The sequence below is a fragment of the Epinephelus lanceolatus genome, chromosome 7 (genome assembly GCF_041903045.1).
Source record: "Epinephelus lanceolatus isolate andai-2023 chromosome 7, ASM4190304v1, whole genome shotgun sequence".
NCBI classification, from domain to species: domain Eukaryota; kingdom Metazoa; phylum Chordata; class Actinopteri; order Perciformes; family Serranidae; genus Epinephelus; species Epinephelus lanceolatus.
Window position 1 is genome coordinate 7,978,087 of NC_135740.1, and position 24,067 is coordinate 8,002,153.

At 42.1% G+C, this 24,067-nt stretch overlaps 1 protein-coding gene across 1 annotated transcript in view; it reads left to right on the forward strand.

Moving 5' to 3' along the window:
* Positions 1-1,168: 1,168 nt before the first annotated feature.
* Positions 1,169-24,067, forward strand: part of gfra3 (GDNF family receptor alpha 3) — a 107,380-nt gene continuing 84,481 nt past the window's right edge. Inside the window, exon 1 of the mRNA XM_033632747.2 lies at positions 1,169-1,699. Coding sequence (XP_033488638.1) covers positions 1,660-1,699 — 40 coding nt within the window. The 5' untranslated portion in view covers positions 1,169-1,659. The remainder of the gene's footprint in view (positions 1,700-24,067) is intronic.

The following is a 24,067-nucleotide window of genomic DNA, read 5'->3' on the forward strand; positions in this document are numbered from 1 at the left end:
CCGCGTATAATGTCCACGTTAAAGGTTGCCTTTTTTCATTGGTTTCTGATGCAGCAAGCCACTGCCCAAGCGCTGGATTTCGACGACTCCAGAGTGAGACTGTGCTTATATGTGGCGAGGTCAGACTGAAAATGTATTGGGTCCTGTGCTTGCTCGACACATTCCACCAGAGTACTTTTTCACTCTTTCTACCACATCAATAGCTCTGAATGTCTAACAATGACAGAGCCTGGTGCATCTCATACACACATACTAAAGGGTGTCCCGAGGGTAACTCTGCCCGAGCAGTGAATTTTGATGCCCTGGGTGTGACAGCAGGCTGTTCAAACGCTCCACTGTGCTGAAGGGAACTGAAGTCGAGTGGTAATCCTCTGCAAGTTTGTCATTACGAGCAACACCTTTCATTTTACATTAAGTCATTTGATCAATTCTTATGATAAAAAATATATGAAACATTTTGATTATAGTGCAGCTTTAAATGATGAGACTGAGTGATGTTGGGGTGAGGTGTTTATCACAAGAAAAGTTTGATTTATTCATTTACAAAATATGAAGATAATGCGCATTTATTGAAACGTTACTGTGTTGCTGCCAAAATAACGACTTTGTGCAACTGACCATAAATCAGTTGTTAAAAACGCGCACACTGCATTGTGTGTTTCATAATTAATATATATTCATAATATAATTCAGATGAAAAATAAGAACTATGGTGCTTTTCACTACACTGCTTATCTTTGTAAGAGATTTAGACTTCACTGATGTTGTTGTGGTGTAGAAGCATGATATAGTGAGCAAAACATTAAACATATTACTCCAATTTGCAGCCAAATCCTTGTGAAAGACCGATCTAATCTTTGGGTTAGTGGCAACAATCTATAACAACTCAAAATATTTGGGGTTTTAGCAGTAGGGTTAGAATATTTTTTTGCTCTCGGGTGCAGATTTCAAATGCTACTTGGTTTGCATCAACTGGAAAGTTTTTCAGATTACATGAATGTAAAAAAAAAAAAAATAATAATAAAAAAAAGTAAATAAAATATCTTGCTACTTAGTTATAATGAGCTCAGTAGCTACAGCCCTATTTTCATCCCCACTGTCCCTAAAGGTGATGATGATGATCTGAGGAGAAGGAGGAGGAGGGAAGTAGGAGGAGGAGGAGGAGGAGGAGGAGGGATATCACCAGTTAATAACCTCAGCCTCCTCTGCCTGTCAGCATCATGATCGCAGAATGTAACGGGAACCCCTCAACAGCGGAGCCGCGCCGTGATGACTGTCCGCGGGCAGAGCTGCAGCCCAGTGACGCTTGACATCTCTGCCATCCAGTAGTTGATTCCCTCAAGCCGCGCGGTGTGATTCTGGAGCCTTGGCACACTCTCACCACTCAGAGGCTGCCTCTCCGGCGCGTACTTTGCTCCGACACATTCCTCCGAGGCTTCTCCTTCCTTCTATCTGGGGATTTGAAACTTGAGCGACTTTTACCGTCGCAGGCAGAGAAACAAAAGGTCGGACGGATAGTGTCAGCGTGGTGAATGTAGCGGCAGGCAGGCTGGGTGTCTGTCTGCGGGGCGCACAGCGGTGCTGCTGGACCAGCCGAGAACGCACCAAGTCCCGTCCCACATCCCCGTTTTACCCCCCCGTGTCCCGAACACAGCAAACATGATTCTCCTCGGGACTGTGCTCGCTCTTTTCTTCTCAGGTACGTTCACTAATTTCACTATTACAATAAAAAGAAGAAAGGATTTAATGTTTTTGGTGACGCGCAAAAATCACAGTCTTTGTCTCCTTGACTCGCAAGTTAGATAAGATGAGGATGGAGAGTCGCACTTCATTTGTAGCCTCACATTTTGCTCCAAAGTAAAGAGAGATGTGTCTGCATCTTGTTGTTATCTACTCCCATTACTCCCAGTTGCCTTTTTTGTGGCTCCTTTGGTTAATTTCACGCTCTTGGTGCCACGGGGATGGAAAGAAGAGTGTTTTATTTCCTCCTAACTTTTAAGCACAGTGAAAAGAAATCTTATGACCATTTAAATCCCCAAGTATAATATTGTCCCAATATATCAGTGTTTGGCTGCGGTCCTGTGCTCTGAGTTCGAGCAAGATATTAAATCTCAGCTATTTCTTTATCCAAAGCGCCACTAGGCTACGCCCTTCCAGCTCCGAGCACTGCACGGAAACTTTCAAATGATGACAGAAACATGCTGACTGAAAGACTGGCAGAGCCTCAGAAAGACAGCTGTTTTATTGTTTGGGGTGTTTTTGTTATAGATTTATGGAAGCTCGAAGAATCCCTCTGATTTGTCATAATAAAACAGCCCACAGAAAGGACATTTTACAACATTTTAAATATAAAATTAGCTTACAGATTTATGACAGTTCTGAAATTATGTATTTTTAAAGCCATATTTGTCCCATTTTATTTGATTTCACTCTATTGGCAGAATAAAATTATGAAATTTTCAGATGAAAAAAGGCATGAAAAGTACAAAAACAGTTAATATAGCCTATAGGATATAAGTATATGTCTGTATAGATTTGACTAGGCTTTATAAGTTCCAGAAAACAAGAAGGGCCAATGAACAGAATTTGATCCTGCATGGGCCTAATGTTGTATTTTGTCCCATTTGCAGACGACCAAAAATGCATACAAAGTACTATGTGTGTGTGTGTGTGTGTGTGTATACATATGTATATATAGCTGTTTTTCTACATATGCCTGTATAGATATAAGTAGGCTATAAGAGTGTCCAAAAATGTGATCCCCAAAGAGATTTTAAGATGTTGAACGACTTTATCTTGGCTAACTTTGGAAAATACTGGGGCATGAAATACATGTATTTTAGGGGCCCATAGTTTGGATGTGTGTATACAAGGACAAAGAGACCGTGACGACATGAAGAGATCCTGTTGTGTTTACAGTTCATGTGCCCTTACGGAGCTCTTTACAGTCCCAGAGATGTTTTTTTTCTTGGTTGTTGTAAGTAAAGAACATTTCTATCAAGTTTCTCATAGGCTATCTATTCAGATATTCTAGAACCACTAAACCTTGTTTCGGACCTACAGTAGTAGTGCAGTTTATACGCCCTTATGGATCTCTTTACAGCTCCAGAGATATTTTTCTTGCTTATTAGAGAACCTTTATAGGGCATTATTTTTTATCAAGTTTCTTTATAGCTGTTTACAGTAAATGTTTTGAACCACTAGGCCTTGTTTTGGACCTACAGTACAGTTTGCAAAATGTTTCATTTTATTCCATCGATTGTTTTTTAATGAGGGCTATCCTCCCTGATAGAGTCGTGACTGCTTTATAATGTGGAGAGAACGCTTCAATTCTTCCTTCATTTGTAGGAACAGTATTATTAATGGGCATGGTTAAAAATAATTTTTTAAAAAGGAAGACTGAAAATACCTTGATCGTTGCATGAAATTGTTTCTTAAACACACACACAGGAACGCTTTTCTCAGAAAGTTCAAAATCTCAAACCAAATGCAAATTTGGACTTTCTTTACATTTTTGAATATACCATCTGGTATTGATGTTTATGCTGCTTTGTGTTGACGACTTTGTAAGGAATGGACCTGCTGCTAGCTGTGAGCGTGGTACTGTCCTGACGACGACCTTGTTCAGTTTATTCCTTTGTCTGTGTGTGTGCTTTGTATAGGGTTAGTGTGTGCAGGAGCCTGTGTGTGGCCACTCAAAGCTTGTGAATGAAAAGAAAACAGAGAGAAAAAGGGGGGCTTTTTTTACAGCACCATAAACGTACTCGAACAGAACTTCTCTATTGTTTGTGGCACAATGCTGGGTTGTGGTCAGATCCTAAAACAACCATTTTGTGGTGCAATACGGTGGAGTTTGTGTTGTCATGGACAAGTGTGAAGGCAGTTTTAGCTAAAGAGCTAAAAGGACATTTTAGCAAGAGTGCATGGCTCTTTATTCCGTATTTTATTACATACAGTATTGATAGTAAGTATGGGTCAGTGAACAGATCAAAGCTGGACAAAGAGATAGAGAGCGATGCAAACCTCTTTGATGTTGGGCGTGATCCTGACTGAACAGCACGAAAACAAACTGCTTGATACTTGTTACTGAAGATCATAAAATGTAGAGGGAACACAAGTCTGTCGCACCCAGGTCAGTGGGCCAAAAACCTTTCTTGTCATTGACAATAAAGAATTTGCAAATGAACATACAAAGAACTTATGCAAATCATTCTAAGGCCTGAAGATTAGATAACAGCAGCGGATTGGTCAACATATTCCACACATTGTGGGTAGAAACCATTGGAAGTTTGTTAGAGACACACGTATGAAACTGATTTAATTTGTAATCAATGTCCAGGTTAAACAGGGAGAAATGTATAAGCATAAAACAAAATTTGAGTGCAAATTTAAAATCTGGTGCTATGGTCAGAGTTCAGCCTTCCTCTTTTCAGGTTGTTTTTTAAAATCAGATTCTGAGCGCTCACTAGTAGTGCTTCAACAGGGCACGCCCATGTCTGTCTGCTGTTGTTTTTATTTCTTTAAGCCTGGCGTTAAGACAAAAACAGGTCAAGAGCTGACGGAGCACAGGGGGAAGTCACCTGACATTACTAAAAAGGTGGTGTCTAACAGGATGACCAATCAGTTTCAGTTTCAGATGACTTTATGTGCCAAAACTGCCTTCACTCCTTCTCAGATGTGGACTTCAGTTACAACACTTTACTCAGTGTCTTTAATTGTATTAATACATGTCTATACATAGAATTAAATCTGTAATATGGGATATGGAAAGATTCCTTTGTAGGATTGGTTTCACTTTCTGTGGGTTCAGAGCACACTTATTTGCAGTGATTTTGGTATTCTTGGCAATTATACTTTGACAACTTAGAAAGTGTTAAAACTGATTCAGGTCCATTGGACAATTGAGGCATGTCTTAACAGTCAGACTAATAACCCAAAACCCTGAAAAAAATGCTGGCATTGTTTGGGGGTCAAACGGTCCAGATGACCCCGGCCCAAGGCCAAGGGGGAGGGCCCATAAAAAAGTTCTATGGTTGACCCTTAAATGGGATCAAGTACAACAATTTACTTACTGACTTATATCATTAACGATACAAGCTAAATGTTTTTACATGATAAATACATTTATTTTTTAGCACTGAAACACATTTCAACATCTATCAGATGCTCCCGCCCACACAGGTGTTGTGAAATGGTGTGGTCCATCTGACATGGGTCAGGTACGCGATGCGCAAAACTCAGAAGTGCCACTGAAATATTACTGCATACTGGGGTCCCTGAACAGTCTTGGTATTACATAAATTGGGGATGACTGGAAAACATAGAGTTAACAGCCATATACTCTCTACACTATTTTAGTTCTGTACATAGTTTAACTGATACATGATTAAAGTAGCCTCAAGACTGATAAATGAAAAAACAAATTATTGGTTCACTCATAATTTGATCTTGTGATTTAATACCATGCAATAACTTTGTCAATCAATGTCTGATTTGACTTTTCTCTAATCATCAATCATCATTCATTGGACGGCATTTTTCTCAGCCCAGGACAGACATGTGACTTCCTCTGCTTTTCAGAATAAGAAAATAAGGTCTAAACACAGAGAAAAGACAAAATACACATGGAAATATGATTGATTGGATTATATTCATAGGACATATCAAATTTTGCATGGCGATGTTTATATCGTCATTTCTCCCCCTCCCCCACAGGTGTGGCTTAGAGGCCCACTTTTGAAAATGTTGTCCCCCTGCCCATATTTCATAACAGCTGGCCTGACCTTAACTAAAGTGCTGCTGTTGCCTCAACCTAAGACAGGAGTATGAATGTGAATCGGAGGTTCGGATGTCAAGATCCTACACTTTGCACACCTGCCTTCCTTGCCAACCACCTCATTCTGATGCCTATGCAGTGCATGAACGTAGTGTATTGGAACATGAAAGAAATGTTGTCTCTGAACATAATCCACGCAGCAATTATATTGCCACAATGATGAAATTAAGGAAGCAGTTTTTTAACATATGAGCGAAGTCCTAGGAGACAGGGTTGCTTGTTTGAGAGCACAATCCCAGCAGCGATGTCTCAGTGAAAAACAACGGCTTTTCATGTCTCAAAGGAAAGGCAGCAATGTCTCAATAAAATCAGCGTTTTTTTGTGCTGTTGGAAACGCAGAAGTGACTCGTTAAATCACAACCAGTTTAGTTGTTTATTGGTCTCAAACAGTGGTCTGCAGCTTGGCAGGGGCCACACCATCCACCTCTCCTACACCTCCTGAAAGTCAGCTCATATACTACGTCACTTTAAAAATGTTGATATGATTGTACCAATGTAATGAATTCATGAATTGCAGAAACATAGTATGCCAACACTTTCTTGTGGTGGCTGGGCTGCTAATACAGTTGGTAAATTATTGAGACAATGACTATACTGAGGATTACACCACTTTCAAAGCATTTTTGTGTGTTTATTTCCCTCCTTGGAAACACACGTGGATATGTATTATCAAATCATCATTTCTACTTTTTCAATTTTTCATATTCACTGAGCCACTCCACATCCCCTCAGGTACCCCTGGTAACAGCAGATGTACCCTGTGGTTGGGAATCAGTGGATTATATCACTGCTGTAGCAGGACTAATGAAATTCCCCCACAGTGGCTTTATGTGAGTGCAGCCTGTACTGCAGCACGGCCCCGCTGTGTTCATTAGCCGTGTTAATGATTGTCCAGCTTGTAGTGACACTGTAATGTTGAGTGACAGGCTCATATATCTCCCTGTCTCTGCGCCTCAGGTTTACCCCCGTCCCCCCTCCTCTCTCTCCCTCAAGGCTTTCAGGTCGTGTCTGATTTTCCTTTTTTTTTTCAATCTCAATCTAAATTCCCCCTCGGATTCAGTGGCGCGTCAGAATAAATTGTTCAAGTCGTTCAATGAGGAAGTGCAGTCAACCGACGCCAGTGTGCAAACACATTTGGAGCGGCGGTGGTTGACGTCTTATCGGTGCGCAGGCAGGTGTGCATGTTTGTGTGTATTTTTAGGGGTGGGAGGGTGCGTGACAGGGCTCATTCTGCCTAGACACCACTAGTGGCTTTTTGAAGACCTATACTGATACTGATCCTTTGGAGTGAAGCTGCCCACACGGAATTTTTACCTTCTCCTTCAGATCATAACCCCTTAAAGGGCCAGTGTGTAATATTTGGCATGGTTTATTGTCAATCTGAATCTGAATCTGAATATTCTACCCATTAATATGTTTATACAAGTGTATAATCGCTATAAAATAAAATTCGTTTGGTTTTCGTAGCCTTATAGTTATGCTTTTATATATATATATATAGCAAGGGCCTTGCTTTAGAGAGGTCGCCATCTTGCGCCGCCATGTATGTACGGCAGACCAAGCGGACAATCCAGCCAGCCAGAGAACGCGTTTCGCGTGTATAAATGAACTAACGAAGACAGCGGAAGGAAGGAAGAAGGAGGAGGAAACAGCAGAGAGTGTTGGTAGTTCGTTGATAGAGAGTAGTGAAAAGTTTTTTTAGTTATAAAGTTTGCGAATGGACCACACTTACCACGCAACAGGAGAGAATGAACCCGAACTGTCATCTGCGAGGAAAAGAAGACGCAGCTTCACTCCTTGTGATGCACTCTCTGCGGCGCTTTTCCTCCTGATGATATATCTCCCCAACGATGGTAGCACTGAATCCCATTCTGTGCATTCAGCCTCTCTTCTCGCCCGCTCAGCATCAAACACATGGAGTTCCTCATCTGTATGCTCCAGCTCAAACAGGTATGGCTCTGGGTCTGTGTCCGCTACAAGAAACTCTTCAAAATCGCGTTCAAAGTCGTCCATTGCAGCTACTATAGTCCGGAGATATTGCTAGGCTAAATAAACAGCTGAGCTCTGTTTACAGGCTACGCTGTCAGTCAGTGTGCGGGCTGGAGATTGAGCAGAGAGGGGAGGGGGGTCCCCACTCAGGATGGTAAACGAGTATGTGTGTAAAGTTATGAAGTGTGTCTGTTACGCTAGAAGAGTCAGAGTTTGGAACGGAGTCTTTTACCCCCTGGAGTGTTAGTTTTTGGAGTGCTCAAATAAACTGGCCTTTTTCCCGAACGCTCCTCTGGTCTCCTGCTCGTGAGTGATTCATTACAATATCGTAACATGGCTTAGATTTCTAAATAAACATTCACCTACTCCTGAAAAAGTCGTGCGCAAGGCTTTTTGTCCCTACGAGGCCACCGTCATTTACCCGACGGGAGGGGTGAGTGAGTGAGCCCTGCAATCTAGAATTTGACCACTGATGTCACTGTTTGCAACCCATTTTACACACTGGCCCTTTAACATACATTTTTCCCAGTTTGATTCCCTGTAAAGTGAATAAGCCTCTGACTCACAGTGATAGGGTCCTACATAAAGTGATATTTTCGGCCAAAGTTTGAACAGGTTTGGTTTTTTAAATTGAGACATTTTTGACTGGCATTTTGTCCAGGCTCTTTTCACTGGTGTGAAGTGCACGGAGCTCTGTTATGTCACATACTCCCAGTGACCAATCAGAATTTAGCAACATCTGAATCATCTCAGGTAAATCAAGATGCACCAACGCAAGAAAACTAGTTGAGTTTGAATGTTAAACTGTGAATACCTAAAGATGTTTTCCTTTCAACTTAAAATTAGATCTTTACGTCTTTATGCATGACTATATTTAAAAAAATAAGATTACTACGATACTAGCCTTTTTGCAATTTACAGGCACAGTATACAGGAATTACTGTTACTGTTACTGTTTGTAAACACAACTTTCAAACTTGGCCCTGCCTCCCCACGCACACTGCAATTTGCTGTAATATTGTAATTACGTTACATTTGTTTTAATGGAAAAGCCGGTACTTAAGCATGTTAACTAAGCTAACCAGAGGAACTCTTTGTTGCTCCTTCAGAGCTTGCCAGCAAAAGTGAGGTGAAAGCCAACCCCAACTTCACTTGTTTTGGAACTTACATTGTCCACTTGATGTTTTGCCATGCTATATTTGCTTTTTGCTTTCTTTTCGGCACTGTGTCTACGATTTTTGTAGCTTTCTCTTTGATGTGTGCTGCTACTACCTGGTCGATACCTTTTAAAAAAGTCCCGACCTCATTTGGTCACTGTTTGGCTTGGGGCTGCAAAGGACTCTCGGGATAAATACACCACCACACAGTGCGTCATAAATGACGACTGAGATGGGTTACTTTTGTGTGAGCCTATAGTAGGGTTGTCATGAGAACCGATACTTTGGTACCAAGTCGAGACCAACACGCAAAAAATACGTAGGTACCTGTTTTTTTTCCGGTAGTTACGGTACTGGATACAGCTTCGCCCTCAGCGGGCCGTCTCGATTCCTGTCTAAACTGACGGGGGCAGTGTACGTGCGTCAGTCGGGTTCTATGCAGTTTCAGGGTTCGGGTAGGAACCCGGACACAAAAAGGACTACAAAATTTGGCTGCTTTACGGCATACGTCATATCCCCCTCCTCTCTTTGGAGTAGCGTAGCCGAACCGAGGTGAACAAAGTTAGACGTGGTTGTCATGGTTGAAGTGACAAAGAAAAGAAAGAAGGTGAAGGTGTTGTCCGAGGAGACAAATAAACGAAAACGTGAGAGTGATAAAACAAGAGCTCGAACAAGGATTAATATTGGCCCGGCTTTCACACGCTGGTGAGAGCGGAAAGAGGAGTAGGGATGTCCGACTGATGGTGACCTGGCGCTGTTACTGCTGTTACCCTCTACTGAGGAAACTCACTGTCTGCAGGTCGGCTGCCTCAGGTACATCTTCAGATAAAGTGTTAGCCTACATATAGACAGCTTTCATTTTAGTTTGTCTTTAACAGTTTGCTGTTAGCACCGCAAGCGCGATGTGCTTGTGTGGACCGCGATCATAAATCATAATAGTGGTGAATGAGAGACTGAGCAGATTGAAATATGGCTGTCTACATGCTAATCACATGTATTGATAAAGTATTGGCTTGTCTGGCAGAGGTTTTATCGCACTTACTCACAGTAACAAGCGTAGCTGTCGTCAACTAGAGTAATCTTGAAGTTATATTCCCTTCATCTGCACCACGGCCTCTCTGCTGTTGTCTGACTTCACTCTGTTGAGTTTGTGTGTGTGTGTGTGTGTGTGTGTGTGTGTGCACGCTGTGAGGAGGAGGGAGCCCTGACATGCAGAAAGCAGCTCATTTCTGAGTTTCGAAAATGAATTAATAAATAAAGCAATTGGCCTAATCATGAATGTACAAAATGCTATAAGTATATTTTAAATGTTCTGAAGACATGATGATCGCGCATTACACGGCCAGCTTTAGGAAGTTCACCAGTATCGTTGGCTTGTCAACAAATGCACACACAGAAAGACTTTTGCCACAGTTGTAACAGACAATTTCATCTGTAGGGGGACCCGTGAGGTAAAAAGCGCAATCCTTCATTGTGTTGCTTTAATATGGTTTAATAAAATACTAAATTAAGTTAAATGGAGTAATGTTATAATTGAAAAAAATCAAAGCACAACCACTGGTGCTTTTATTATGAAGCATCTGCCTCATCTCAGGCCGAATGTTGATGTTTTGGTTGTGAACTTGAAGCTTCTGGTTGAATGTTAGATGTTCGCAGAACCGTTACCGTAGTGCCTTTAATTGTGAGGATTGACTCTCTGTGAGCTGGAAACGCACCAACAGCTCTTCAGTTCATATATTAGTAATATTTGCATGTCACACTGGGGCTCCATGGTTGCTAAATACCACTAAATAGTCAGTGTCTGGAGCCCTGCAGATACAAAAACACAAGCCTTGCCTGCTTATATATCATCGTTTAGGAGAAGTGATGTGGGTGGGTGGAGGAGTGTGTGTGACACACCTTGTTTGTGAGTCTTTCCTTGTATGTGTGTGTGTCTGTGAGAGGAGGAGAGCCATAGCAGAGAGCAAGAAAGTGCCATAGTGAGTCACATGCCAGTGAAAAAAAAATTAAGTGACAATTTATACTTATGGTTAGTGATATAGTCATTTTATAAATCGCTGTGGAACAAGCTACGATATGGTCAAAATGCCAAACTGGAGGCTTAAGAATGGTATTTCACAAACCAATGGGTGATGTCACAATGGCCATGTCCACTTTTATTCAGTCTATGGGTAAAATTATTCTGCAAACCTTTATGATATATTGGATTTTTGAAGATTTGTGACATAGTCTCTACTGGCTGGGATAATTGACCTATGGCTAAGCCACGCCCCCCTCCACTCACTTGGACAAATTATCAACATTCAGTGACCGGGCGCTATGGCAGGTGTCACAGTACACGGCATTTCGCAGGAGGCAGTTGATGATTTTTGGGGACATAATGATCAGATGTCATTGAGAAGTAACCAAAAGGGCCTAAACTACGCATTGGAGGGATATATTCATCATTTTATTGTTGAGAAGGTTGATGAAAAGCTTAAATTACAACCCAAAATTTACAGGTCACAGTGTACGCTTGTGAACTGCATCTCGTTACCATCGCTATCAAAGACAACAAATTAAAGTGCCACTGAAGTTAAGGTTTTTGGCTCAGAATATGAGAAAAGGATAACGGCCTTTTTACCATCTTTACCAAGACTGTCTCTCCGTTAGTTTGGTGCTACAACACTGAATCATAACGTTTGCCAACCTTTGTTATCTCTGCGATTACAGATAAATGAATAAGCTCCAGAAGTTAACGTTAGCTTAACTAGAGCCCTTTGGACAACAGCTAACAATGATGTACGATCACCAAAGTACAAAACTAGAACACAATAGGCTAATGAACTCCCAGCAAACAAGGTGACATGATGAACAACGCAGCTAGGGGCTAATGTTGGGCTAACTTTAGCTAACGTTAGCTAGAGATGTTAAAGATAACTTTATATTTCTTTCCAGCAAAGTGACAATATGTTGCCTCAAACACAATGTTGACTTACCTTAGAACAGATGTAGACATCATTGTTAATCTTATTCACGTTGAGTTGATGTTGTGGTCTAACGTTACCACACAACTTTATCCAAAGGAGACACTTTTCTTGGTTGAGATGTGGTTTAAAGGGTACAAAATACACCTCGTCGCCCAGCCTCTCAGGATACCTTGTGTCAGAGTTGCATGTACCCCATGCACACCGTTTGACTTTTTTTAAACCTCAAATCTCAGAAAAAGCTCATAAAACCGAACAAAACTGACTTTCTGTAATGCATTTCAATGAACGTCCAGGCAGAGAATGTCCGAGTGTATGGGAATGGCTATACACGCTGTGATTGGCTCATTGCGTTTGAGGGCGGGACTTAGTCATATGTCAGTTGGTGAACAAATAGAGCTGGCAAGCCAACTGCTAACATGCTAGCCAGGTGGCTAGCATTAATCTGTCAAAACAGTTCTCAGAGCTTTGTTTTCTTTCTCTTTTTGTTCAGTTTATTCTGCCCTGGCATTTTGTTCACCAGTGCACACAGTTTTATTCAATTAAACATGACTGAAGAAGGAAAATAAAGCAGGTGAAAGTTCCTCCAAGTTGACACAAAACTTGTGCAGATCCACTAATCTTTAAACTAATCCGCTGACAGCTGCGAGTGATTTGAAATTATTTAATTTGCCACGAAATTTCCTTCTTTTAAGTGTTGGTGTGATCAGGCCTTCAGACTTGAGGAAGATTTTATACAACTATTTTCACAGGTTGAGTTGCATTCAACATGACCAGTAAACTAGGCTGCATGTGAAAAAATGAAAGGAATGCCCCTTTGAATAAAAGGAAAATATCAGCTGATATTTTGATACATGAATAATATTGGCCTTACTTCATCTACTGTAAACACAGTACCTCCATTTATAGCACATAAAACACACACACACACACACACACACACACACACAGGTGTCAGGTGTATGAAAGTGTAGGCTATCTCACCGTGCTAACATACCTATTACTGATGATTTCACAGCACTGCAGGGGTGTGTGCTTTGAACAACAAGAGTCCCTCCAGTCAGCAGAGAGAGAGAGAATGTCTTATCTGTATTGATCTCCAGTGACAGACGATGACGTCTATGAAGAGCAATGAGGCCAGAAAAATGAGCATCATAAACCTGCTTTGATGATAAGTGGAAAAAGCTGCTCAGAAAAGGAGAGGCGATGATTCCGGGTTAGAGGAAAGAGGGACAGAGAAAGAGAGAGAATAAGAGAGAGAGAGAGAGAGTTGAGTTTGTAAAAAAATCATTTATTCAGATAAAAATGATTCTACATTTCCAGTAGTTTCCAACAATGACAATCACAGACTACAATACGAAACTAAAAATAAATAAATTTAACTAAAGCAGCAGTTCTTAAAAAGTATTTTCCGAATCCTTTAAAGAGAAGCCTTCATAGTCCTGCACATTTAAATAAACATCCAAATTCTCCATTTTGACATTCATATTTTAACATTACTCATGCTCTAACTAGACTGTTGAAACTAATAAAGAATCACATCTGTGTCCTCTATGCAATTATTCTCATCCTACTTAAATGAATTGGCAACTTCTCTTAACCAAAAAATGAAATTCAACATTCTACCAAGTTCAAGTTCAAGGAGGCTACTCAAATCCTGCTGAACAATTGTTCCAATGTCAAGGATCCTTTGAATTCTACCAAGGACAGAGTCCTTTCTTCAAAGACATATAAGGAAATGTGTGTGTCCTCAGCAAGCATGGAGTACCCACAATTCTTTGCGCCAAACTTGCCGGAATTGAAGGCAGGGCCTCTTCAATGACACACCTGGGCACTCACTAGCCTGTTCCAATGTGTGTTTATCAAATGCTAGGAAGGATTCTTGCCTAGTCTCTGTAGGACCCAACTTGAAAGGACCTGCTCTACCAAGGAAGCATCCTTGACTTTAAGAAGCAGAGAGAGAAAGTGCGTTCCATCCACTATTTTTTTAATGCACAATTTTGGTTTGCGTGGAGAGGAAATACCAAAAATGAAAAAAAATCTTATATGCTTGTTGTGATGAACAAGTTGGTGTATCAATAAAAGGTAAATATGACTAATGGTAATGCACTGGTAACACATTCACTGAATATATGACGCAATGTTATGTCATTGTACAAGCCACTGTAAGGTCTCTTATTCATCTCTCAATGATTGTAACTCATGTCTGCACAGAGAGCTGGTACCAGTCATCTTCTAAGAGCACATAGATGTAATATTAGCTGTCTAAAACTCTCTATTTCCATTGTCCAGTTTGATCTCTGTTATTATACATCCGTTGTTTCCTTCATTTGAGGTGTGACTGGTGCCCTTGCCCTCTTCTTTAGTGGCACCTCACTGGAGAATTAGTGCCACCTACTGCTCATCTTGATAAACCAACTCACAAATATTTGCACAACAGTCGTGGATAGAGAAGCACATGAATTAGCATTTTCTTTTGCAGATTTTCTGAAAACTCAATCAAACTTTGCGCTATGTTTGGATGGAAACCCCACTAGAGAGAGAGAGAGAGAGAGTGAGTGAGTGTGTGTGTGAGAGGGAGGGAGAGATGAAGAGGATTAGAAGTGTGTGAGGTGCATGAACTTGGTGAAAGAAGTGAGGAAATCCATCTCCCTTCTTCTGTCACATTTAATGAAAAATGAGTAACTTACCTGGCCTCCATCCACCTGGTTCCATCTGATCTGAGCGCAGAGGTGTGTGTGTGTGCAGTGTGTGCATGTGTGAGTGTGTGTGTGTGTCATAGCGTTCTTCTCAAAGGGAGTGGTGTATCCAAGGGGGTAGTTTGGAGGTCTTCTGTGTGTTTTGTTGATAACTGGGATTTGGAACTCAAACACAGGGGCGGCAGATGGTGTGTTGGCTCCTGCTTCCGTAGCTGTGTGTGTGTGTGTGTGTGTGTGTGTGTGTCAAGTGTGTGAAGGAGTTAGATTGAGTGCGGCTGCATGCGTGTGTGTTGGTGTGTCCTTACTCAAACTCAGCGTCGGACACGAGTTAGTGGTCCCTGAAGGTACCGCTGCTCTCTGTGGTCAGAGCCAGGGCTGATCCCAGGTCAGCCGCGGCCTGACCTCAGGCCCATCTGCTATCATGATGACAGATGTGTCAGAGACTGGCTTCAGATCTGTGGCTGCACCCACAATCCCCAGTTAGTCTCTCCGACAGACTGCCCTCCCTGTTGGCAGGAGGACCTCTGCCAGACATTTAGTTTGGTTCCTCAAACCCTAAATATGTTTGGAGACACACTGAATTAAGTGTGTTTTCTCATCTCTACTTTTTGACAGTACGAGTAGGAAGCACCAAACCATGTGATATAGAGGGATACGAGGCATCCTCCACGGGAAGTAAATAATCATTTACAAACACATTTTAACATAGAATCGGTGGGACTAAATCAGAAGTTTAATGATGAGTGAATCTGGCCTGGCAAAGCTGTCCTACAAGCTTTGTGTGTGTGTGTGTGTGTGTGTGTGTGTGTGTGTGTGTGTGTGTCCATGCAGGCTGTTCTCATTCACTATTTTACCCACCTTAGAGATGTAATGCACTGGGGCGACCCTAGTTATCCTGGTAGACAGTGCATCCCATATAAGCTGAGTCCTTTGCAGCAGCTCAAGCTCAATTCCACCTGTGGCCCTTTGCTGTGTGTCATCTCTCTTCTCTCTCCCACCTTTCCTGTCCGTCTTCAGCCGTACTATCTATTGAAAGCAAAATGCCCAAAAAACAATCTTTGAAAAAACAGAGATGTATAGTAATGCACTATAATTCATGTATAACCCACATTATCATGAACCATGAGGCTGTTATCATGTGATCTTTGCACTGACAAGATCAAAGGAGGAGGTCAGGTGACATGTCATTTTGAAGTTGTTGAATACCGGTGCTTAGGCAGTGATTTCTGGCTTCAGACACTGACAATAAAGCTGTCCACGTCAGCATGATACGTGGCTGGGTGCCGTTATTGTGTAACGGCGCCCAGCGGTGTCTGGGGAAACACGGCGTGACAACTAAGATAAGGGGGCGAAAGTCCAAGCAGGGTTGGTGGGACGGGTGGTGGAAGGGTCCAACAAACACCGACCTACACCCGGGAGGCTGATGTCCGCTTCCCGTAAGACTGTAAAGAAAAACTCGAATCTTTTTTCCTGAAAGTGCTAATCCTAACCACATGTGTGTGTTAGCTAAACATAACCACATGTGCTTGTTGAAAGAAAAAAATGTCAATTTGCAGTGTTGCACTGACAGAGTGTGTTTATTTTGAAAGAGACTGTACACAAACTGTACAGTTTGAACAGAAAGCAGGTGGGGCTTGGCCTGGAAATGGTGTGACAGAAACCAGAAGTTGTTATTTTAAACCTAATATTGATATTACTTGATCAGAAGTCATTACATTTAATACTTATGAGAATTTTTTTACGGAATAATCTCAGTATTGAGCTTCAGATCATTTTTGAGTAAACTCTGTCAGCTATTTCTCCTCTCTTGCCATGCATAGCAGGAATAATATGTTCACTGCTGTCTACCAGTCTGTCTGTCTCCACTGTGATTAAAGAAGTTTACCTGGGTTATAGTAGAATAAACTGGTGGTTTATTGTTTTAAGTTGTTTTGGAGTCACACTTCAGAGAAATGTAGCCTATAGGGCTACGTCATATTATCAGTCGTACTACACAGGATAACTCATTCCCTTTTGGAAAAACAAAAGGAGTTATTTTGCACTGCTGTTTCTCCTCTACTCTTCCTGCTGTAATTTCTTTCACTCAGCGCGAACCATCAGACCACCTCCTGCCCAGCACTCATCAGAACACACACAAACAGAGGGAGGGAGAGAGCTCAGAGACCCGCTGTTGTTTTTGACAGCAGTGTTAATTTTGACAACTCTTTAAGATTTAGGCCTCTAGTTTCCCGGCGCAGCACAGGTGGCGCAGGGTGGCGAACCCCGCGCAGAGCTAGTTTCGAGCAGCGCAACCCGAGGCGCACTCAGTTTGGTAGTTTGGCAGACCGAGGCGCGCTGAGATGGGTGTGGCGGCGCAGCAGGGGGAGGTGTCGACAGATCCAGCTTGGCGCAGTGACAGTTTCGTGCCAAAAGGCTTCGCCGAAGGTGCGCTAAAAGCTCGCCAGCTGAAACCAGGTCTACTGTCAACGCAGGCGGAGCGCAGCCGGTGTAAGCCGAAGTTTGGCTGACCGGCAGACAGTGTGCACACGTCACCAAAACCTCACAGGCAGGTCTCCAGAATTACATTAACAATGCAATAAATACCCACAAAACCACTATTCAATGCAACTATCTGCAATCAGCACATAAATGTATCTCTATATCGACTGTCCCGTCACATCTGATGTCAGATCAAAGGGGATTGGCACCGTTTGGCACGTTTGGCACGCGTAATGGAAACCCAACCTGATTTGATTAACACAGCTGCAAACTAATGAGTTCACATCCCTCTCAGCCAACCACAAACAGCCACAGCATCAGATAGGGAGTATATATTCAGCATCTGTCATCTTAGAAAAGTCAAAAGAAAAGAAACAGAGTGAGACTGCAAGAGAGAAAGAGAGAGCGCGCGCGCACGAGAGAAACGCAACATTGATTTACGATTGTGGTGACCTCCTCCCAGGCTACCTTTGCATCATCAGCCCGTGGAGGTCTGCTCGCAGTTCCGTATATTCGGACACTGCGAGCTTGGACCTCCCGGACCAAGACATCAGTTTCCTCCTGGGAGAAGTTTGGCTGTCTGATGCTGCTGCTCTCTTCTGCCATGGCGAATTGAGTAAACTCTCATTACGCCTTTGCGCGGCGCATTTAAGGGCGAGGAGAGGAGCTCATTTGATTGGTGTGTTGTGTGTAAAACCCACTCCACGCCTTCTCTCTTCCCTCTTTCTGACTTGCGCCGGTAGGAGGGACAGAGGTGGGAAAGAGGAGTAGCTGCGCCAGCACGCACGGTGTGCCAAACTTACAAAATCCGCCTGGCCACGCCCAGTTGGCGAAGCGCAGGTGTGCCGCGCCCGGTCTGCGAAACTAGAGCCCTAAGTCTTGAGACAATAATGCTCATTAGTTTTAGTCAACTTTTAGTCATTATGTTTGCTATACACCTCGTCCGTCGTGATCCAAGTGTCCTGAAGCCGCAGCTTGCAAAACTGACATGAAAAGACATAATTTACTCCACTTTTATAGCATAATTTCTCACCGAGGTCAGTTAGCCTGCCCTGCAGGTGTGCTGTGTTAACATGGCAACTCGCATGAGACTCGAGAACTAGCACCACCACTAGCCATCAGCTAGTCTTGCGCGACTTTTCAAGTCAATTTTGCATGCCGCGGCTTCAGGGCACTTGGATTACGACGGGCAAGCCGTTCTCTTCCGTGCCGTTCCGTTTTGTGGATTAAAAAACTACACTGGACTTCTTGTCGGCATGAGGGTCAGTAAGTACTGTCTGTATTTTCATTCTAAAGTGGCCATTTCCTTTAAGAATTCTGTGTCAAGCTGCGATTTCAAGCTGTTAACATTCAAGCTCAGTTTTGTAGAACTGTTTAAATAATAGTTTAGTTTCTTTAACTATGAAGGCCCATTTATGCTCAACGTTAAATACGGATCCGGATACGGACAGAGCCTTCTGTCCGTGCTCCGCGTTCATTTCGTCCATATTTCTGCATGTTTCCATAAAGCTTACGGATACAGGCCAAACGGAGCAGTACCACCGGAAACCGTGGGGGCAGTGTTGCTGTCACTACCCGATACGTAGCTCTAGTGAGACACGAAGAAGAAATAACAATGGTGGAACTTTTCCGCCTGAAACGCTGAAAATAAAATAAAAGAGGGAGACAGGTTTTTCCTATTTCATCTTACGTTGTTATATTTCTCCCTCTCCCCTCTCTGGGAGTGTCCGACCTCCCGGCGCCCGCTCCCGTCTCAAACATGGAGGCCTCCCTCTCCGCGGAGCCCGCCCTCCCGGCCCCGCACGTACTCCTGAGGCTCGGGTCTCCCTCTCCGTGGAGCATGACATTTTCGTACGTAAAGGGAGCATAAATGGGCCTTAAGGAAGATGGGGGATCCTCTGGGTATCATCAACGTCATTGGTTAACAAACCAACCTAGATATAAATTCATGAGATAAAGGGAAAGTGTAAAATGTGTCCTTGGATGTCACTAACGAGAAGCTCATACAGTGTACACAATACAAAGAGTTCATCCTTTGGCAATCAGAAATGTGTGTTAAAGTCTTCTAAGTCGTCACAAAATGAACAGAAGCTGTTAACTGCCACTCAGCTTTCTCTCAGCTTTTTTTTTCTCTTTCAATACATTTACATTGAGTTGAAAAACATCTGACCCTTTTCTTTTCTCTTAGTTGCTGAGCCTTTGAGCAGCAGTGGGCTTTGCCAGCATGCTTTTCGAGGTTCAATTCACGACAGTTGGCATCCTGTTGTGTCTCCAGTGTATGTGTTCGTATGTGTGAACGGAGCGTTACAGTCTGTCTTAAAGCCTGACATCACAATTCCCCAACAGTTATCCGGTAGGCCTCAGCTGACTCTTTTCCAGACATATTCTTGTGAAAACCACAAACAGAGCAAAGTCCCACTTTGCTGAAACATAAGGACTGGATGCATTAGCTCCTTCAGTACACGAGGACACGGCAGGAGTTCCTTTGCATAATGCAAATAAAAATGGGAGGCATTCATCACTGTCTGAGACCTTTGCAACCATTCAGACATTATTCATTATTTTGCTCTCTGATCACAATTACACTAATTATAGCTCCTCTATTACCTCACTTTCTCATAAACAAGGAAGTGAAGGAAATTAGAATGTAGAGGCTTAGTGAGTTAGAGCCTCTGAGTGTCTGTGAAATGTGATTAGAATTTTGCAGGTGACACACTGACTTTTGTACAAATTATTCTGGCTCATTTCGGAGGGGGAAGAGTGCCGGGTTTCTGGCAGAGAGGGGAACCTAAGCTCAGCTGATATCGTTGATTTTCTGCAAACTGCTCCACATGCTTTTGCACCCACATTTATTTTTTATTTGATTGGTTGACCTACCCTGGTGCTGCAGAACTAATTTTACCAATATGATGAAGTTTTTGCTCTGTTAAAAGGTCACCCAGACTCCAATTATTGGCTCTCAACTTAAGCTTTTACTAAGGAAGCACAGAATAGGAAGCCAAAGTCCATGTGGCGACCCTCAGATGTCCTCCAATAACAGGCTGAAAACACCCAGTCTGTCTTCACTCTGTCTCAGTCTGTCTTCAGTATGAGCCCCTCAAACCTCAGCTATCACCCATGAGCAGACCCTTCTTGTGGCATTAATGAAATCTGCACCACTGCTGAATGACTTTGGTCTCCCATTTAGGTTGGAGCATCCAAGATGATTTTAAAATCTCTATGGCTGTCAAACTCATAATGCAATACACAAAGTTGATAATTGCTTGTTCTGTAGTTTTCCAGGGAAATCATAAGATGACTCAGAGTCCTCAGCTTTGACTTTTTTGTTAAAGACTTTTTTGTTGTTTGTTTTTGTTTGGGCCCTATTGGGGCTGTTAGCTCTCTAATATAGTGAAGAATCATCAAGCGCACCTTTGTTATTTTGTTCTAAGAATTTGGTTCAAATGGAAGGAAAATAAATTTGTTGATAAGTGAGGTTTGATTTGACCTTGGGAACGATTCTTTGCCTTTTTTTGGAAGCTCCAGGAAATGTAGTGGAACTGCAGTAAAGTTAATTTTGTTATTTCAAGGGTTGGTTAATTAATTGGTCGATACGCACTTTTCCGACCAAATCGTCATTAGCCAGACAATGGCTGGTGTTACTGTCATAATGCCGAATGTCCACCCTAAGTATTCTTCCCACCTGAAAACTCCACCTCTTCTGAAAACATCCAGCCAGGAGTGCTGGGGTGCTTTTGAGTTGCAGCGTCTCGTATGGAATATCCGTGGTAGTAAAAATGTTGGCACAAGGTACAATACTTGATCAGTGGCCCTCAAATGGCGGCCCATGGTCTGCATCCAGCCCGTGAGCCACCTATTTGCTGACCACGGGCCGCCTATTTGCAGACAGCGTGCTGCCCATTTGCGGACCACGAGCTAAACACGTGACTCCTTCACTGTGTGTTTTGGTTTGGTCAGCACGTGTAAATGGGCTGTGATCTCCATGCCAACAATGCGCTGGCTGTTAGCGAGAACAGCACAATAATAAAAATAAAAAGGACATTTTGTTTTGAATATGACAGTATTGTGGCTTGACCAACTATAATAATTGAAAAATGTCGTGTGCATGTCCACATACATCATTCCATTCCACTTGCAACGCCTTTGCTGCCTCACTCACTTACCTTTGAGATAGTTTGGTGTCATGATCACCTGTTTGGATGGCTTGTTGTTTCCTCTGTTTTGTCTTTGTGTGGCCCACCCCAGTGTACAATAAGGGTCTCTACTTAAACCCACAGACAAATTCTTTCACAGGTACAAGAAGAGCCGGAGACATGCATTCAAGTCAAAAACTCAGTATTTATTATAAAAAGGGGGATTAAAGGAGCAGTAATGGACCTAAAAAAAAGAAAGAAAAAGGACAATCAGTTTAAGAAAAGATTTTTAATGTTACACTATTAATATTTAAAACTACAAAGTAGCTGAACAGATTACAATATGGATGAAAACAAGCAGGAGTGTGGAATACACTACCTGCTGAAGAAAAAAATATCAGGCAGGGTACTCACCGCGGGGAGATTCTATCGCAAAACCCAAAATCACTTCACCACGTGCCCACCGTGATCACTGCAAAACACTGCAAAGCACTGCAACACACACACTGCAAACTGAGGTAAATCTACAGACTAGTTTGTGTCCTCACCACACTTCGGGCCTACCACACTGCATGCAAGGAAGGGTGTGTATACCACATGTACTCCCCGCAGATCCTCCCTCTGTCTGAAAAACAAACAAAAGAAAGTACAATATAAATACTTGGTTGGTTCTGGGGCACAAATTCTCTCAACAGGAGTCAGATTACATGGAACAAATCAGACGTCAAAGCAAAGATGGGTGGCAGTAATCAACTTATGACGAGCTGAGTAAAAGTCCACAATCTTAAGAGTATTTAAGACATGTCAACCGGACCGCATGGCACATTAGTCCAATCAAAGCAGCAGTCTGGCACTAAATTAAAAAAAAGGAAAACACAGCCATTAAATAGACTGGCAAACATACCTCGGAGGGAATAACCCTCCTACATTACCATACAGGTTTGTTTTACCTTCTCCAGCCTTGACCCTGTAAGAGACAGGCACCGGTTGAGCTGACTTGCTCTATACTGCGACTCAATCAGGAGAAAGGTGAAGGCTGACTCATGTCCTAAAGGGTTAAATTGGACACATCACTAATAATACTGAGGTATTGTGAAATTAAAGGCCAGATTAATCAGCGGCCTACCTCTTCAGCATGGGCCTACAGGGCCTTTGTCAAACTGAGTCGAAAGGGAAAACAGCTACACCACAATTCTGTGCAAGAATACTGGTTAGATTCCCATCAAAATACAACCTTAGATTTCTCTCCAAATCTCCCCTACTGCTTCTTCTTCTTCTTCTGTTTTAATGGCGGGCTACAAACCAACGTTAAAGGTGCATGCCGCCACCTACTGTATCGGAGTGTGTAACATCATGACTTTATACTGGGTTCATTTCATAGATTTAAAAAAAAAAAAAAAAAAAATCGACAATAAATACTCATATTCTGGACATTAATCCTGTTTCATATATGTACTTAAGAACTGCCCTTTGAACCTGAGCCTGTTTCTCTCCTAGCTCTAGGAGCCCTTTGATGCTCCATTCCCTACCCATTTTGACCACACCATCCTTCAACCTTTTCCTTTCTGTAATGAATTTCCTACATCCAAATAGTACATGTTCAACAGTTTCTCTAAGTCCACAAGTTTCACATTTATCTGATTCTCTCTTTTTCATGATAAACAGTATACTGTTTAGTCCTGTGTGTCCTAGTCTTAACCTAGTGAATGTGACATCTTCTTTCCTACATTTCCCTCTGGACCTTTTCACTCTGACAGACTTTTGAATTTTGTAATATTCCCTACCCTTTGTGTCATTATTCCATATTTCCTGCCATTTTGTCTTAATTCCCTGGTGGATTATTGATTTTGCCTCTTCTCTCCCAAAACAAAGATCTAAAATATCATTTTCATTTTTGTTTAATGCACTTTTAGTTGTCTGCTATCTCATTTCCCTCAATGCCTGCATGCGCCGGAATCCAACAGAAGTGGACATCTATCCCTAGATGCTGTAGGTTCAATAAAATCAAGTACACTTCTAACAGTAGATCTTCTCAAGCTGTTTCTCCAAATTGAATACTCTGCATTGCAGCTGCAGAATCTGAACATATAACTACTTTAAGTGGTTACTTTAAGTGGTTTGACCTGCTCTACCCACTGTTATTGCTACCATTTCTGCCGTGAACACTGACAACTTGTTTGAAATTCTTTTGACAATACCTTTATCAAACTCTGGGATGTAAATGCCTACTCCTACATGTTTATTATTTGGGTGTTTAGATCCATCTGTAAAAATCTGCAGGTAGCTGTAATAACTGCTCTTCAGATATTTTTGAGCCAGATATCCTATGTTCAGGTTATTCTTTATCCACTCTGTTTTCTTATCTAATATTTGCAGGTTAACTTTGGGTTGTGGAAGTATCTATGGAGGAATGCTGCTAATTATAACTGCTGGACTATGCTGTATGGAATCTAATTTGTACTGTTTCACCTTCTTATTAATTTCCCATCCAAACCCTTTACCAGTAAAAGTTACGTACTCCCAACAGTTTTGCAGAACAGAAGAAGCTATATTTCCATTTCCTTTTCCCTGAATTCTTATCCAATATGCTAGTGATAATTTAGTTCTTCTTAAATTCAACGGCAGGTCACTGGATTCCACCAGCAAAGCATTGATGGGTGTGGTATTAACTGCTCCAAGACAAAGTCTTAATGCTCTATATTGCATCCTGTCTAATTTTTGTAGATGACTTTTTGCAGCTATATCAAACACCATACATCCATAATCCAAGGTGGCTCTCAACAGAGCCCTGTATATGTGTAGTAATACC